A 14,347-nucleotide genomic window follows, 5' to 3' on the forward strand; every position below is an offset into this window, starting at 1 on the left:
GCTGGTAAAATTCAGACCAAATCTCAGGTCTCCCACTCCTGACTTGTGCAGCTACACAGCTAATGCCTTTGGATTTTATTCATCGTTCTTGGCAAATCTAGGAGTGTAACTAACAATTTATAACATCATTTCTATGAAAAATGTGTGCTTGGAAAAAATATGAAAAATGTTTCTATGAAAATGTACTATGCCAAGCATCTAATTTTTTTTAATAATCCACTTGAAGTGTAGGCACTTTTTAATAGTTATCATTTCTTTAAAAATATCTTAGGTCCTCTTTGAGGCAGTCTTTGGAAGCTTTTTCATATTACTGCATCATTGTTTAAGCTCTAGACCTCAAATTTAGCATATTATTCTAGTAAAGTTTTGACCTGTAATTATGGTAAGGGAGGATAACTCCCTTTAATTAAGGTAATAAGGTAACTTCCACAGTTACCTTATTAAAGTTGCGTTATGACTTCATAAAGTCGCGTTATGAACTTTGTGTGACCTTGAGATATTACCTGCAATTCCTTCCTTTTTTTTCCCTTGTAAACAGCTTTATTGAGATACAACTCACATATCATTACAATTCACCCCTTTCAATAATTCAATGCCATGGTTCTTTTTTTTTTTTTAAATATATATATACCCACAGTGTTGTACAATCATCACCTTAGCACATTTTTATCACTTCAGAAAACCCCTTGTAGTCAGTCATTAGTAGTCACTCCCCATTTTCCTACAAGCTTTCCTGACTACCTCCTCTCCAGTTCTAGGCAACCACCAATCTGCTGTTTCTACGGATTTGCCTATTATGGACATTTCATATAAATGGAGTTATGTAATACATGGCCTTTTGTGACTGGCTTCTTTTTCAGTTAACAAAGTTTTCAAGGTCCATCCATTTGTAGCCTGTATCAGTACTTCATTTCTTTTTATTGCCAAATAATATTCTGTTTAAGAACTTACCACATTTTGTTTATCTTTTTATTAGTTGTTGGATATTTGCATTATTTTCACTTTGGGGCTATTATTAATATTGCTATACAAATTTTTGTTTGCATACCTGATTTTATTTTTCCTGGATATATACCTGGGAGTGAGATTGTTGGGTTGCATGGTAACTGCATGTTAATGATGTAGGAAAGACGTTAGGGTTCCAAGTCAAAGGCCGAGACCAAATTCTTGAGACATCTTTGGTGCAGGAAGGTGGTTTTATTAAAGTACGAGGACTAGAGGGCAGAAAGAGCTGCACTAGGGTCATGAGGAGTGGCCCATTATGTACTTTCAAGTTGGGTAAGCCAGGATCCTGAGGGGGCTAGCGGTTGTTAGGAAAGGTCATTTATTACTGTGTAGTAAAAACTCAGTTTGTGAGATCCTTCAGATGTATATCAATGGTTCATATACTTGGGGGATAACTGCCAACATGTATCCTGAGGGATAGAGATAAAGGAAGTTTCCAAAGGAATTTTTTTTTAAATTTTATTTATATATTTGACAGAGAGAGAAATCTCAAGTAGGCAGAGAGGAGGCAGGCAGAGAGAGGGGAGAAGCAGGCTCCCTGCTGAGCAGAGAGCCCGATGTGGGGCTTGATCCCAGGACCCTGAGACCATGACCTGAGCCGAAGGCAGAGACTTAACCCACTGAGCCACCCAGGCGCCCCCCCAAAGGAATTTTATATATGTGAAAGTAGACTACAGGAGCTTGGGGGTTGGGCTAAGATTGCCTGTTGCCCTTAGCAAAGTATCGACATAAAGGCAGTTGAGTCCTTAGGAAAATGTGACTCTGTCTGTTTCAAGGACTTGTCAGTGGGCTATAGGTAGAAAGGAAATTTAATAATTTTTCTTTTGTCTTTGTTTCCCATATCATTAACATTTTGAGGAGCTGCCAAACTTTTCCAGAGTGGCTGCACCATTTTACATTGTCACCTACAATAAATGAGGGTTCCAGTTTCTCTACATCCTTATCAATAGTTATTATTTTCTTTTTAATTATAGTCATTCTAGTGAGTATCAAGTTGTATTTCAGTGTATTTCCATAATGGCATATCATATTAAACATCTTCCCATGCACTTGTTGGGAATTTATGTGCGCTTTTTTGTTTGTTTTTAAAAAATGTCTATTCACACCCTTTGCCCAGTTTTCAGTGGGTTTTCTTTTTAAATTTTGATTTGTAAGAGCTATTTACATATTCTGGGTATAAGGCCCTTATCAGGTAAGTAATTTGCAAATATTTCCTCCATTCTGTGAGTTGTCCTTTAACTTTCTTAATGGTGTCCTTTGAAACACAAAAGGTGGTAGTTTGGTTAATTAAGTTGCTGCTCATTTTTTCTCATTCGTTTCTTGAGCTCATGTTTGTCAAGCGTTACCTTATACCAGTCCTTGAGCCGGGTGCTGGGAATACAGTTATGCCATCTAATGAGTTACCTTAACTCTGGCTTGCTTGGTTTCTCTTACATACCACAAGGGTAAGATACCCTTGCTTTATGTGAAGTAAGGATAAATATGCTGATCCAAGTTAGATGGAAATGTTTTTAGGAATAACTATTGATTATAAAGCATTTGATTAATGAGTTAATCAATAGTTCAGAAAGGATTTGGGTTCTACGAAGAAGTTCTAGGGCTCACTTAGGCTATAATTTAGGGACACAAATGGCTTCTAGTTCTAAAGTTATAGGAACAAATTACCAGCATTCTTACCCGTAACATTATTGTAGAAATTTCCAGTTTTTCTGTATTTTCTGCTTGTTAGAAGTGGAATGCGTGTTGCCATGAACTGATTTATGAACTCTGAGATATTGGTTAGAGTATCATACTAGAATCTTTATATAACTAGTACATTGAAAATATGACAAACTATGGTTAATAAAATATAAACTGAACCTGTTGTGGAGCCGCACAGTTAATTACTGACTTTTTCCTCAGGTGAAAGAGGCTTGCTTTCTGCAGCTTATGTGGACAGTCACAAGTGGGAAGCAAGAGAAAAAGAACATTGTCACCTCGGTACGTACCTATTGGGCTGTTAGATATATCATGTCAGTCACTCTATGTTTACCATTATGTTCGTATGCTATATTTATGAAGTGCTGCTTTTATGATGACCCCATTCAGATAAGCACATTTTGAGTCTTAAAAAGAATTAGACTGTTATTTTGCATGTGGCAAAATCATTTTTGCTGTCCTGCAAATTTCTATTTCATTTTTGCCTTGATTAGTCTCCCTAAATTAGTCCCTAAATTAGGTGAACATTTCTCTTCTTTCTTGTTTTTTGTCCATTTTAGTCATATAGTTAATTACCATGCAGGCTGTCTCTGTTTTATATTATCTGCAGAGAAAGATACATTTTACATTTTCATCCTTTTTTATTGTCATTTCTTAACTTGTGGTCTTTAGAGCTCTTTCTGACTCTTTTCTATTTTATTACCAGGTAATAGATTTGAAAGCAGTGTTATAATCTCATATAAACCATTTAGGGAACATAGTTGGCAAACATCTTCTCAGGCAGTAGGCTTCTAATTATATTTCCCTTTCCTTGTTCTCTAGGTCATATTACACAGATAGCAGCCTTTCTTTTCTACAGTAACAAGGCCTACAGGCGCCTGGGTGGCTCAGTCAGTGAAGTGTTGACTCTAACTCTTGGTTTCAGTTAAGGTCATGATCTCAGGGTTGTGAGATCAATCCCCAGGTCTGGCTCCACACTCAGCATGGAGTCTGCTTTAGATTCTCTTTCCCTTTCCCTTTCCCTACCCCTCATATCCTCTCTCCGTCTCTAAATAAATGAAATCTCTAAAAGAAGTCACTGATACCATGAGCACTTTGTAAATATGTAATATACATTATATGTAACATCATGAGGACATAGATAAAGTCAGACGATTGGCGATGGTTTTATGGGACTGATGTAATTTTTTGATCAACTCCAGTGCTGATCTAATATTCTCCCCTAGATTTCTTTTTCTGCTTTTTTTGGGCTTATATTAAAGAATAAAGTACCCCTGGGTTTATGGATTCTTCTAATAAGTTTATGGATTCTTCTAATAAGGGGAGGGAGGAGAGAGACATTCTTTTGTAGCTGTCTATAATGGCTAGCTTGGGCTGGGGAGGGGTTTCAAAGAACTTACCATTTTCTTCCCTAATGATGTTATTGCAAGAGCAAAATTGGTTTGTACATCCTGGAATGGCTATGTAGGCAGGGGCTAATAAGCAAAGCAGAGCTGTGGAGAATCTGAAGGTAAGTAACTACATACTTGCACTGAAATGTAGAATCACTGTGAGTAGATAGAAATGTGGATGGCTACAGATGTGGTATGCTGGTTAAGTCCAATGTCAGGAGTGACATTATCGTATGGGACACAATTTTATTCACAAAATGGTGAACACTCTCAATATGAAAGTTTTGAACATATCTAATTACCCTCTTCAGTTTACATGGTAGTTGCATCTATGGAAGATTCAGCTTATTTTCACATTTCACCCGAAAAAGTACTTTGCCTTTGTTTATATGTAAAATGGAATCAGTTCTGTCCATTATCAATAGGTTGATTTTTTTTTTTTTTCGTGTCGTAGATGCCCTGTCGTAGATGCCATGGTATGTGGGGCAGATATTTTAACTTTTTATTTGTAAATAGTTTTAAACTTACAAAAACTTGTCAGAGTAACACAAAGAGCATCTATATACTCTTTGCCCAGATTCACCATTTGTCATTATTTTGACCCTTTTGTTTTTGCTTTCTCATTCTCTACACACACTTTTTTTTAAATTTTTTTTTTACACTTTTTTTTTTTTTAAACCATTTGAGAGTTTGTTACATATCTTATAGCCCATTAAGCTGAGTGCTTTGGTGTATACTACCTGATATTTTTTAAGAAGCCAGTCTCTTTTTTTAATAGAATATTCCTCTTTGGGGATTTGTCTTGTATTTCTTCTTAATTAGATTCAAGAAACGGTCCTCTGGGCAAAATATTGTCGGTAATGTTGTGTCCTTCTCAGGATGTCTTCTCGTCTGGAGACACCTGATGTCCATCTGCCCTCACTGGTAAAGTTAACTTTGATCACCCAGTCAAGTGTGTGTGATTTTTACCCTGGAGGGTTACTGTTTTTCTCCATTGTAACTAATGGGCAATCTGTGGGGAGATACTTTAATATCATGCCAGTGTCCTGCTGCTTGTGAAAAGTTTCCCCCTAAGTTTAGTATCCATTTAGCTTCTTGCCTGAGTCAATCCTTACTATGGTGGTTGCAAAATGATGGTTTTCCAATTCGTTAATACCTCCACATTTAGTAACTAGTACTCAGTATTATAATGTAAATAAGCGTTCCATTCCCTCCCATTTCTTTCTGTGTTTACTATCAGTATGGTCTTGGGTATTGTGAATTCCTCTTTTTCTTTTAATGATTCATTACCATCCTTGTTATTTGGGTGGTCAAATTGTTGCAGTGTTGGGTGGTAGAAGTCCTTTCAACCTGATTCATCTTGTACCTTTCCTGCTCCAGCCCTGGAATTAACTATTTCTCCAAGGAGTCCTGGTTCCTTTTCCTAAGGAATGGTATTAGAAACCAAGATCTGTTCACTAGTTGTCCTCTTGCTACCGTGCAGTTTTTGCTTCTTGGGCTATTCAGTGACTAGAACTAGGAAAAAAATATATATACATAGCCACATAAACATATATGCACATAAGCTTATGTGAACATATTTTACAAATAGTGAGTTCATGCTGTGAACATATTTTACAGATAATGAGTTCATCCCTACAGAGTTCTTCCTTACCTTCCCTAGGCCAAAGTTATATCAGCTTTCTATACGAAAAGTCTGGTTCCCAACAGGGACAATGTTTGATGTGTTGGACAGTCTCTGCATTGCAGGTTATCTAATTTTCCTATCTTCTGCTCATGCAGTACTCCCTGCAGTCATTGTGATAGAAAACACCCCCATATTTTAATTGCCCTCTGGGGTTCCTTTTAGGAACCACCGGTCCAATGATGAAACCAATAACAGCTTGTTCTGATATGCCATTCACGAACTGTAAGAGTAGTGCTGTGGAAGTGCAGAGAAGAAAATGAAGAATTTTGGGAAAGCTATTGTTAAAACTTTCCTAGGCATGAAGGGAAGATTAGAAAAGACTTGTATTTGGTGCCTTGGTATAGGATATAATCAGCTCTTTGTTATTAGGGGACAAATTTATGGGAACTTTTACATAGATTCCTGAATAAGCAGCAGCTGTTTGCCAAAGAATGAGTATAGTATGTCTGCAATAAATAAATATCAAATGTAGATAACTGTTAAGATTGGTATACTTGGAAAAGCAGTAACAACTACCATTTACTGATGACTACTGTCCTTGAATACTCTCTACATCCTGAATCCCTATCCAGGCAGAATTGGCTTTTTTCCTCACCCGTATTCTCCCAGCACTTAATACCATCGTTGCGCCATTTAATGTGGAAAGTCGGCCCTTTGGGGAGGCAGAGATCGATGTGAGCCCTAGCTCAGCCAGCTTTCAGAGCTATATCATTTTAACCTTGTTCCTGTAGCCATAAATTAGGGATAACGATAATGCCTGCCTCACTTAATACCCTGCCATATAACAGGTGCTCCAGAAATGTGGAATGAACGAATTTCTAGGCCCCTTGATTCTACCCCTTTATAAAACATTAGGGTATGAGTAAGGTTTTGAAACTCAAACTGCTTGGGGAAAAAAAGAGGCCCTTTGAAACAGTTTTTTTTTTTTTTTCTGCTGTGTAACAAAATGTAATTAAAACTTTCGCGCCTGTGTGATATTACTGTATGTACTCCCTAACCCTTGAGTGGGTTGAGATTTGTGTCCCGAGAATTCAGTCACTGAGCCCGGGGCTGCATCCCGTTGATCGTGCAGTAGGTGGCAGCGCCGCCTCTGCCGGGACCGCTGCGCAGCCTTTGGAACCTGGCGTTTGGGTGCGGACCTTTCCGGAAGCCGCCCCCGTACGCGCTTGCGCGGTGTGCTGCCTTTAGCATGTGGAGCGCTGTGATTGGGCGCTGCGACCTGGTGCGAGCTCGCTGATTGGAAGGAGGAGGAGCAGCGATATGGGGCTTTTACTCCGCTCGTCTCCATTGGAGGGCGTGGGGTGGAGTGGAGCGGGGCTGGAGAGGGAAGATGCCTGGGTGTGGGTGTGGGGTTTAAGCTTCCATCTGCTTAACTGATTTCGCCTCCGCGTGGAGTACTTGCCCTGGAGGTTGGGGGCGGAGGGGAGGCGATGTTCGGTATTTTCTTTGATGGGTGTAAGGCTCTGGTGTTCAGTCTCATTCGTGGTTTTCCATTAAGAGCCTTGGGGGCGGGCTAATAGGGATCTGTCCAGCTCCCAGTATGAGAGTAATTTATTGCTACGGAGCTCTTTAATTAAAACCAGGAGTGCTGTTTAGTACCTACACTGCATTTTAGGGATCAGGCAGGCCATGAATGCAGGGCAGGTCCTCTGACATAAGAATCAAAGGCAACCTTCATTCCTTGCTAGTTCTTTTGTAAGCACTTTCTAGGTTCCATCCCATTTAATGCTCACAACAGCAAGCTAAGGCAGCTGCTGCTATTTCCCCTGATGAGGAAACTGAGGCTGTTTTCTGACACTTAGGGCCATTGCCTTTATGCTGAAAAACAGCTTTCTCAGTGATTGCTGTAGAACCTTCATTCCTACCATAGTGTCTTCCCTTGGACTGAACAGTGGATTTCTTGCTTTTTAAGATATACATTTTGGTTGCAGAATAATGTATACAGAAACGTGCATAAACCATAATGTATAAGTCAATGAGCCAAGCGAACTAGTGTAAGAAATGTAAGAAACAGAAGATTCCTCCCACTCAAGAAGCCCTTATTGTGGCTCCCATTTCCTCCGTAAAGGTAGGAATTATTATTTGGACTTCTAACATGATGGGTAAAATTAAAAAAAAAAATGTTTTATAATGGAAAATACAAACGTACAAAAGTAGAGTGATTGAAATGTAGAATTACCCATACCCATCATCTGGCTTCAACAGTTACCAGCTCATGGCTAATTTTACTTCATCTCTAATTCTACTCCCCATCAGGACCCTCTGGTTTATTTTGAGGCAAATCCCAGACAGTATGTAATTTCACATGTAAATGTTTTAACATATATGTCTCAAAGGCAAGGGTATTTTTAATACCATTATCATACTTAAAATTTTAGTTATTTACATATGAAAGATACAGTATTCAAATTACCTGGATACTCTTCTAAATCTTTTTAATGGTTTGGTTGAATCAGGATGCATGTAAGGTCCATACAGTGCAATTTATTTATTGTCCCCTTCTCTTACCTCTGTTAAAATCTTTTTTATAGAAACATACAAAAGTAGACAGAATAGTATAATGAATCCTCCTGTGTACTGTCACCTGACTCCAGCAATTACCACTTCCTTGCTAGTTTTATTTCATCAATTCTCTTTTCCATCACCTGGCATCTTTGTTAGCAGATCATTTTATGTGTATTTTCACATTACCTTTAAAAGATAGGCTTTTTAAAAAAACACAATACCATTCTTATTTTTTAAAATTAGTCATTCCTTAACATCATTAAATATGCCATCAATGTTTAAATTTCCCCAGTTGTCTTATAAGTTGTTGTTTGTTTTTAATTTACAGTTTCTTGAAATGGGACCTAGATAAGAGTCATACGTTGTAAGGTGTTGAGATGTCTCTTAATTATTTTTTAATCTGTAAGTTTCTCTTTCTCTTCTCTTGCAATTTATTTGTTGAGGAAAACAGTTCTTTTGTCTGAGAGTTTCCTGCATCCTAGATTTGCTATTTTCATCCTTATGGTGGTGTTTACATGTTCCTCTATCTTCCATATGCCCTGTAAAGCTGGCAGTTAGAGTAGGAGACTTGATCAGATTCAGGGTTTCTTTTTTTGTTTTTCTTTTGGCATGAATACTTCATAGGAAGTATTGTTTACTTTTATCAGGAGGTACACAGCATTTGGTTATCCCTCTGTAATATTAAAGGCCATTCATGATCTTTGCTTATATACTTGTTATTTCATTAGGAGCTGCAAAATGTTACTGTTTTAATTCTATCATTTTTTACTCATTTATTACTGAGAAATTTTTTTTTTAAAGATTTTATTTATTTATTTGACAGAGAGAAATCACAAGTAGATGGAGAGGCAGGCAGAGAGAGAGAGAGGGAAGCAGGCTCCCTGCTGAGCAGAGAGCCCAATGCGGGACTCGATCCCAGGACCCTGAGATCATGACCTGAGCCGAAGGCAGCGGCTTAACCCACTGAGCCACCCAGGCGCCCAATTACTGAGAAATTTTTTATAAGAATTTTTTTCATCAGCAATTATCCTAAGATACAGTTTTTATGAAGAGGCAGCTTTCAAGAAAATCCTACCATCCTTCCATCCTCCTGCCATCCTCCAAAAATGATCAATGAGGATATATTTTTTTAAATAACGTTATGAACTCCTGGAGTTAAGCAATGCACACATTTTAATCCATTACAGTTGATGTTTTTATTGAAAGGGCCTTAGTTCTCCAACTGGACTTTTTATAGATCCCTAGGATTCTTGGGCTTTCCAACTCAAGTCAGAAGATTGCTGTTTTACACTGTTTCTGTACTGGGTTTCTCTTTGGTTAAAATAAACACTGAATTAAAGCATTGTGTCCAAATTCCTCCACTAACCATGCACATCTGTTGAGAAGGTACAGGGTGCAAGTTAACAGCATTAGCCAGTTAGCAGCTTTTTAATTACGGACTAGGGCCCACAGTGAAGAGGGCTGAGGAGAAAACCATTTTGGGGAACTGAGTACAGTGTCAGTAGGAGGGCAGGCCTGATGAGGAAGCTGCCTGCATTCCATCAGAGGAAGTTCTCTTGCTTGTTGGGTCATCTTGCTAGGGGTAAGGGCCCTGGTGATGAGCTGAATTGGATTTCTGAGCCTTACTGAGTTAAATATTTTGTTTCTAATTTTTCATATTATAAGTAATTATAAAGTCAAGGACACCTTTTGGTTTTGGTTTTGGTTTTTGTTTTAAGAACTCCCTTTCCAAATTCAAAGAAAATTACACCATTGACACATTTGAATTCAGGTTGAAACTAAGCTCTGTGGTCATCTCTTACAGGCACTTCTCCCATTAGCTGAGGTTTAGTTTTGCTGTGTCATTTCAGCTGGGAGGTCTTTGGCTTGTTGCAGTGATTTTTCAAATTTTGCTCTTGAAGCTCAACACATTTTCTGAAACCTGCCTTTCTAACTTTGTCAGTTCCATATTTGCATCTATATCTGACATCTATTTATTTATTAGGCTTCACATTTATCATCTCCTGGCAGTTCTAGAGATGGGTCTGAATTGTGCACATCAGCCTCATTTTCTTAGTGTGTATGTATGTAAAGCTTGGCTTTAGATTTTTTCTTTATTGGAACTATTTGTTTTAAAGCTTCTGGTGACAAATAGATACATGGAAACCTAAATATCTATGTTCAGAATGGTTCCTAGTTTAGTTTGTCCTACTTCCTTCTGTTGCTTCTATACATAGGTTATGTGTGCTTATAGTTTTTCTTGTTAATTTTTTTTTTTTAAAGATTTTATTTTATTTGACAGACAGAGATCACAAGTAGGCAGAGAGGCAGGCAGAGAGAGAGGAGGAAGCAGGCTCCCCGCCAAGCAGAGAGTCCGATGCGGGGCTCCATCCCAGCACCCCGGGATCATGACCCGAGCCGAAGGCAGAGGCTTTAATTAGATAAGGTGCACAAATATTCTTAAGCCCAGAAAGGTTAGTGTTGATCGGGTAACAGCAATACACATTTACACCAAAATCATGAGAAATCAAAACCATCTAATAATTTCTCACCTAAAGCACAGTCATATACTTGAATTTTTAAAAAACATTTTATTTAGGTGTTTTATTTTTCACCTGATTCTGGAAATGGAATTCAGTTTAATATCCTCTTCGAACTTACGAGCAACCTCCAACATTTATTTTGTGTTGTCTCCATAGTAGTTCTCAGACATAATTCATTCTAGTTCCTGCAAGGGGTGCATCGTGGTCTCTTAGGGCTTTTGTTTAAAAGTTTTTATTTCCCGATCTCACCTGAAGCCTGCAGAATCAGAGTTGCTCTCTGCATGTGTGAAACTTAGGAATCTGAAGTTTTCAAGTCTTGCAAGCGATTCAGATCCTTAGCCAGTTTTGTGAATGGTTACACTCCTATACTTGGAATAGTGTATAGGGTCCTTAATAAAATTTTCTATGACCTTAGATCATCAGTGGTATTGTTTTCTTCAGACAAGAAGAACATTTTATGCTAGTATACATTTCATTTTCTGGACATACTTCAGATTGTCTGTCCAGCTTTAAGTTTTGTTAGGTGAAGATCTATTTTCCCATATAGTTTTTGTTGACCTCAGCCATCCTCTGCAGTGTATATTCCTGAGGAGCTGAACGACAGGCAAGAAGGCATCTTCTTCGGCACATTTCTTTGAAGAAAACCTGGGCATCTGTAGGCCCCTCACTGAAATGTGAAGTGTGATTTTGACTGTTAAAGCTCATGGTCCAGAAGCCTGGGGTGCTGGCCCTCTGTAGGCCACAGCTGCCCAAGCTTTCCTGGCCATCCCTGCCCTGTGCAGTTTTTCTGCCTCATTCATCACACCAACACTGTCACATAAGGTGATTGGTCACATATAATACCTAGCAGCAGATCCCTCTCTGACTTCTAATATGCAAATGTTATTCCTCTGATACTGGCTCTGCAGCTGTTGCCTTTTTGAAGCTCCCAACCAATTTCACTTGACTGATGATGTCTTGGTGTGAAGGATTAAAAGGGAATCTTGAGTTACCACAGTACAGAAGCCAACTCAGTCGAGTGTTTATCATAAAAATTTGGTATCATGAGACCTGTTTAATATCATTCTGTTTGCAATATTAATTTGCCTTAATATGAATAGGTTTTGGGGACTTCTTTTTGTGTTTGTGTGTGTGTGTGTGTGTGTATGTGTATGTGTGTGTATTCTTTAATCACCTGGTGTCAGTTTCTTTAAGATAATCATAAGAAACGTAATCATTTTTACATCATATCGGGTTTTCAGGATTTAGTGTTGCTTCTCACAGTAGCTACTGAGTCATTGAGAGCTTTGCCCCAGGAAAAGGAAAGAAGGAAAAAATGTTAAATGCACAGCAAAAAGTCTTCAACAGATACTTGTAGATTGACTGCCTTTGTCTTCTTTTTACTTGACACAAATTTCTTCTACCAGGGAATAAGAATCTTGGAAATTCAATTACTTCTTTCTCCTTCCTTCTTCTCGCCCTTCTCTCCCTCTCTCTTTCCCTTCCTTTCTTCCTTTTATTAATTTATAATTTATTTTTTAATTTTTTTAAATTTAATAATTTTTAAATTTTTGATAAACATATAATGTATTATTAGCCCCAGGGGTACAGGTCTGTGCCTTTTATTAATTTTTTAAAGATATTTATTGAGTTCCATTTATAAAAACTGTTCTAGCGACTGAGAATCCATCAGTGAATTAAGCCCTTGCCTTCATGGATTTTACTTTTAAGTATAAAAGACAGAAACACACACACACAGAGACTGACTTATGTAGGCATTTGTAGATCATAGAGAGTATTTTGGATTTTATTCTATGTATGATAGCAAGCTGTTGGCTGCTTGAGAAAAGTAAATGGCAGGATCTGATTTATCTTTTTAAAAGGCTTACTCAAGGGGCGCCTGGGTGGCTCAGTGCGTTAGGCCGCTGCCTTCGGCTCAGGTCATGATCTCAGGGTCCTGGGATCAAGTCCCACATCTGGCTCTCTGCTCAGCAGGGAGCCTGTTTCCTCCTCTCTCTCTGCCTGCCTCTCTGCCTACTTGTGATCTCTCTCTGTCAAATAAATAAATAAAATCTTTAAAAATAAATAAATAAATAAATAAATAAAAGGCTTACTCAAACTGCTCTTTGAAGGTTAGATCATAAGGGTGGGGGCAGTAGTTAGTAGTAGTTAATTAGTAGTTAAGATGACTAGTCAGGAGGCAGGAGGTTAGTTGTGCTAATGGTGAAAAATATATATTTCGTCTAGATCCCATAGGATTTGCTGACTGTTGGTTATAGAATGAAAAAGAATGGGGTTTAGGATAATGCTTAGATTTTTTTACCTGAATAAACCAGCAAATGTAGTGGCCATTTACTGAGAGAGAAAATGCTTGGGGGAAAGCAGGTTTGAGGTTGGAGAATTAAGAGGACATGCCATGTTTAGATACGTATTAGACTTCCAGAGGGAGATGTCCCCTCTGAAGTTGGAAGCACAAGTCTGAACTTACAGGCAGAAGTCCGGGTAAGCTTGGACGTGAGGAGCAAATATTCCGTAGATGATGATTAAAGCTGTGGGAGAGTGAGAGCTCATGAGATCACCCAGGGACTGAGTATTTGTAACAAGGAGAACTGTTTTAAGAACTCTTGCTGCTGAGGGGAACAAAACAGAGGAGAAGCTGGAAGGAGATATGAAGTCAAGGGAGATTTTTATCATTTTGATTTTTTGTTTCTTTAATAAAGTTCATTCTTTGTTAAAAAATAGAAGGCAGAGTCTATGTGCACAGATCCTGGTAGCCTGGAAACCTGATAGTAGGAGGATGAAATTCTCTTGATTGCTTATATGTTACACTTGGGAAAATAAGACACAAAGTCATGAGCTGAGAGGAGGGGAGGGGGGGGAAAGAGCATATTGTAAGTTTGAGAAGCAATGGGAAGGTGTGAAATAATCCTTTTGGAGAGTATGTTGTTTAGTATTTCAGACTTTTAGACTCTGAGATAGTGTAATCTCAGGAATGCCACATATTTCTGTGAATATTTTCCTTAAAGGAACCAGAATAGGAATAGTTCAGTCCAAAAGTCAATAAATGTAGACAGAGTGCTTCTCTGATTTGTTCAGAAAATGTGTAAAAGTCATTTGATAAATTCCAGCCTTTAAATTTTTGAATCGCTAATATAGCTCCCTGGTTCAAAATGCAAAAGGAATAAACATGTAAGCAATGAACTGTCTTCTTTCCTTGGGTCCCTACTGTCTAATTCCTTTCCCTGGAGTCTGTCAATGATAACACTTCCCTGTGCTTCCTTCCAAAGATACTTTATTGATCAATTTTTTTTTTAAAGATTTTATTTATTTATTTGACAGACAGAGATCAGAAGTAGGCAGAGGCAGGCAGGGGGTGGGGATGGGGGGAGAAGCAGGCTTCCCGCTGAGCAGAGAGCATGATGCGGGCGGGGCTCCATCCCAGGACACTGGGATCATGACCTGGGCTGAAGCAGAGGCTTTAACTCACTGAGCCACCCAGGTGCCCCTATTGATCGATATTTTATTTTTATTTTTTTTAAGTAAGCTCCACACCCAGCTTG

The 14,347-nt window shown here is 38.4% G+C and overlaps 1 protein-coding gene across 5 annotated transcripts in view; it reads left to right on the top strand.

Moving 5' to 3' along the window:
- MRPS27 (mitochondrial ribosomal protein S27) overlaps positions 1-14,347 on the top strand; it is a 99,504-nt gene that overhangs the window by 4,591 nt on the left and 80,566 nt on the right. For all 5 annotated transcript variants that reach the window (XR_004283963.1, XM_032336011.1, XM_032336009.1 and 2 more), the window contains exon 2: positions 2,908-2,985. Coding sequence is in view for 4 of the 5 variants with exons in the window: in XM_032336011.1 (XP_032191902.1) it covers positions 2,908-2,985 (78 nt within the window). In the remaining variant the exon portion in view is untranslated. The remainder of the gene's footprint in view (positions 1-2,907; positions 2,986-14,347) is intronic.

This window comes from Mustela erminea, chromosome 3 (genome assembly GCF_009829155.1).
Source record: "Mustela erminea isolate mMusErm1 chromosome 3, mMusErm1.Pri, whole genome shotgun sequence".
Classification (NCBI taxonomy): domain Eukaryota; kingdom Metazoa; phylum Chordata; class Mammalia; order Carnivora; family Mustelidae; genus Mustela; species Mustela erminea.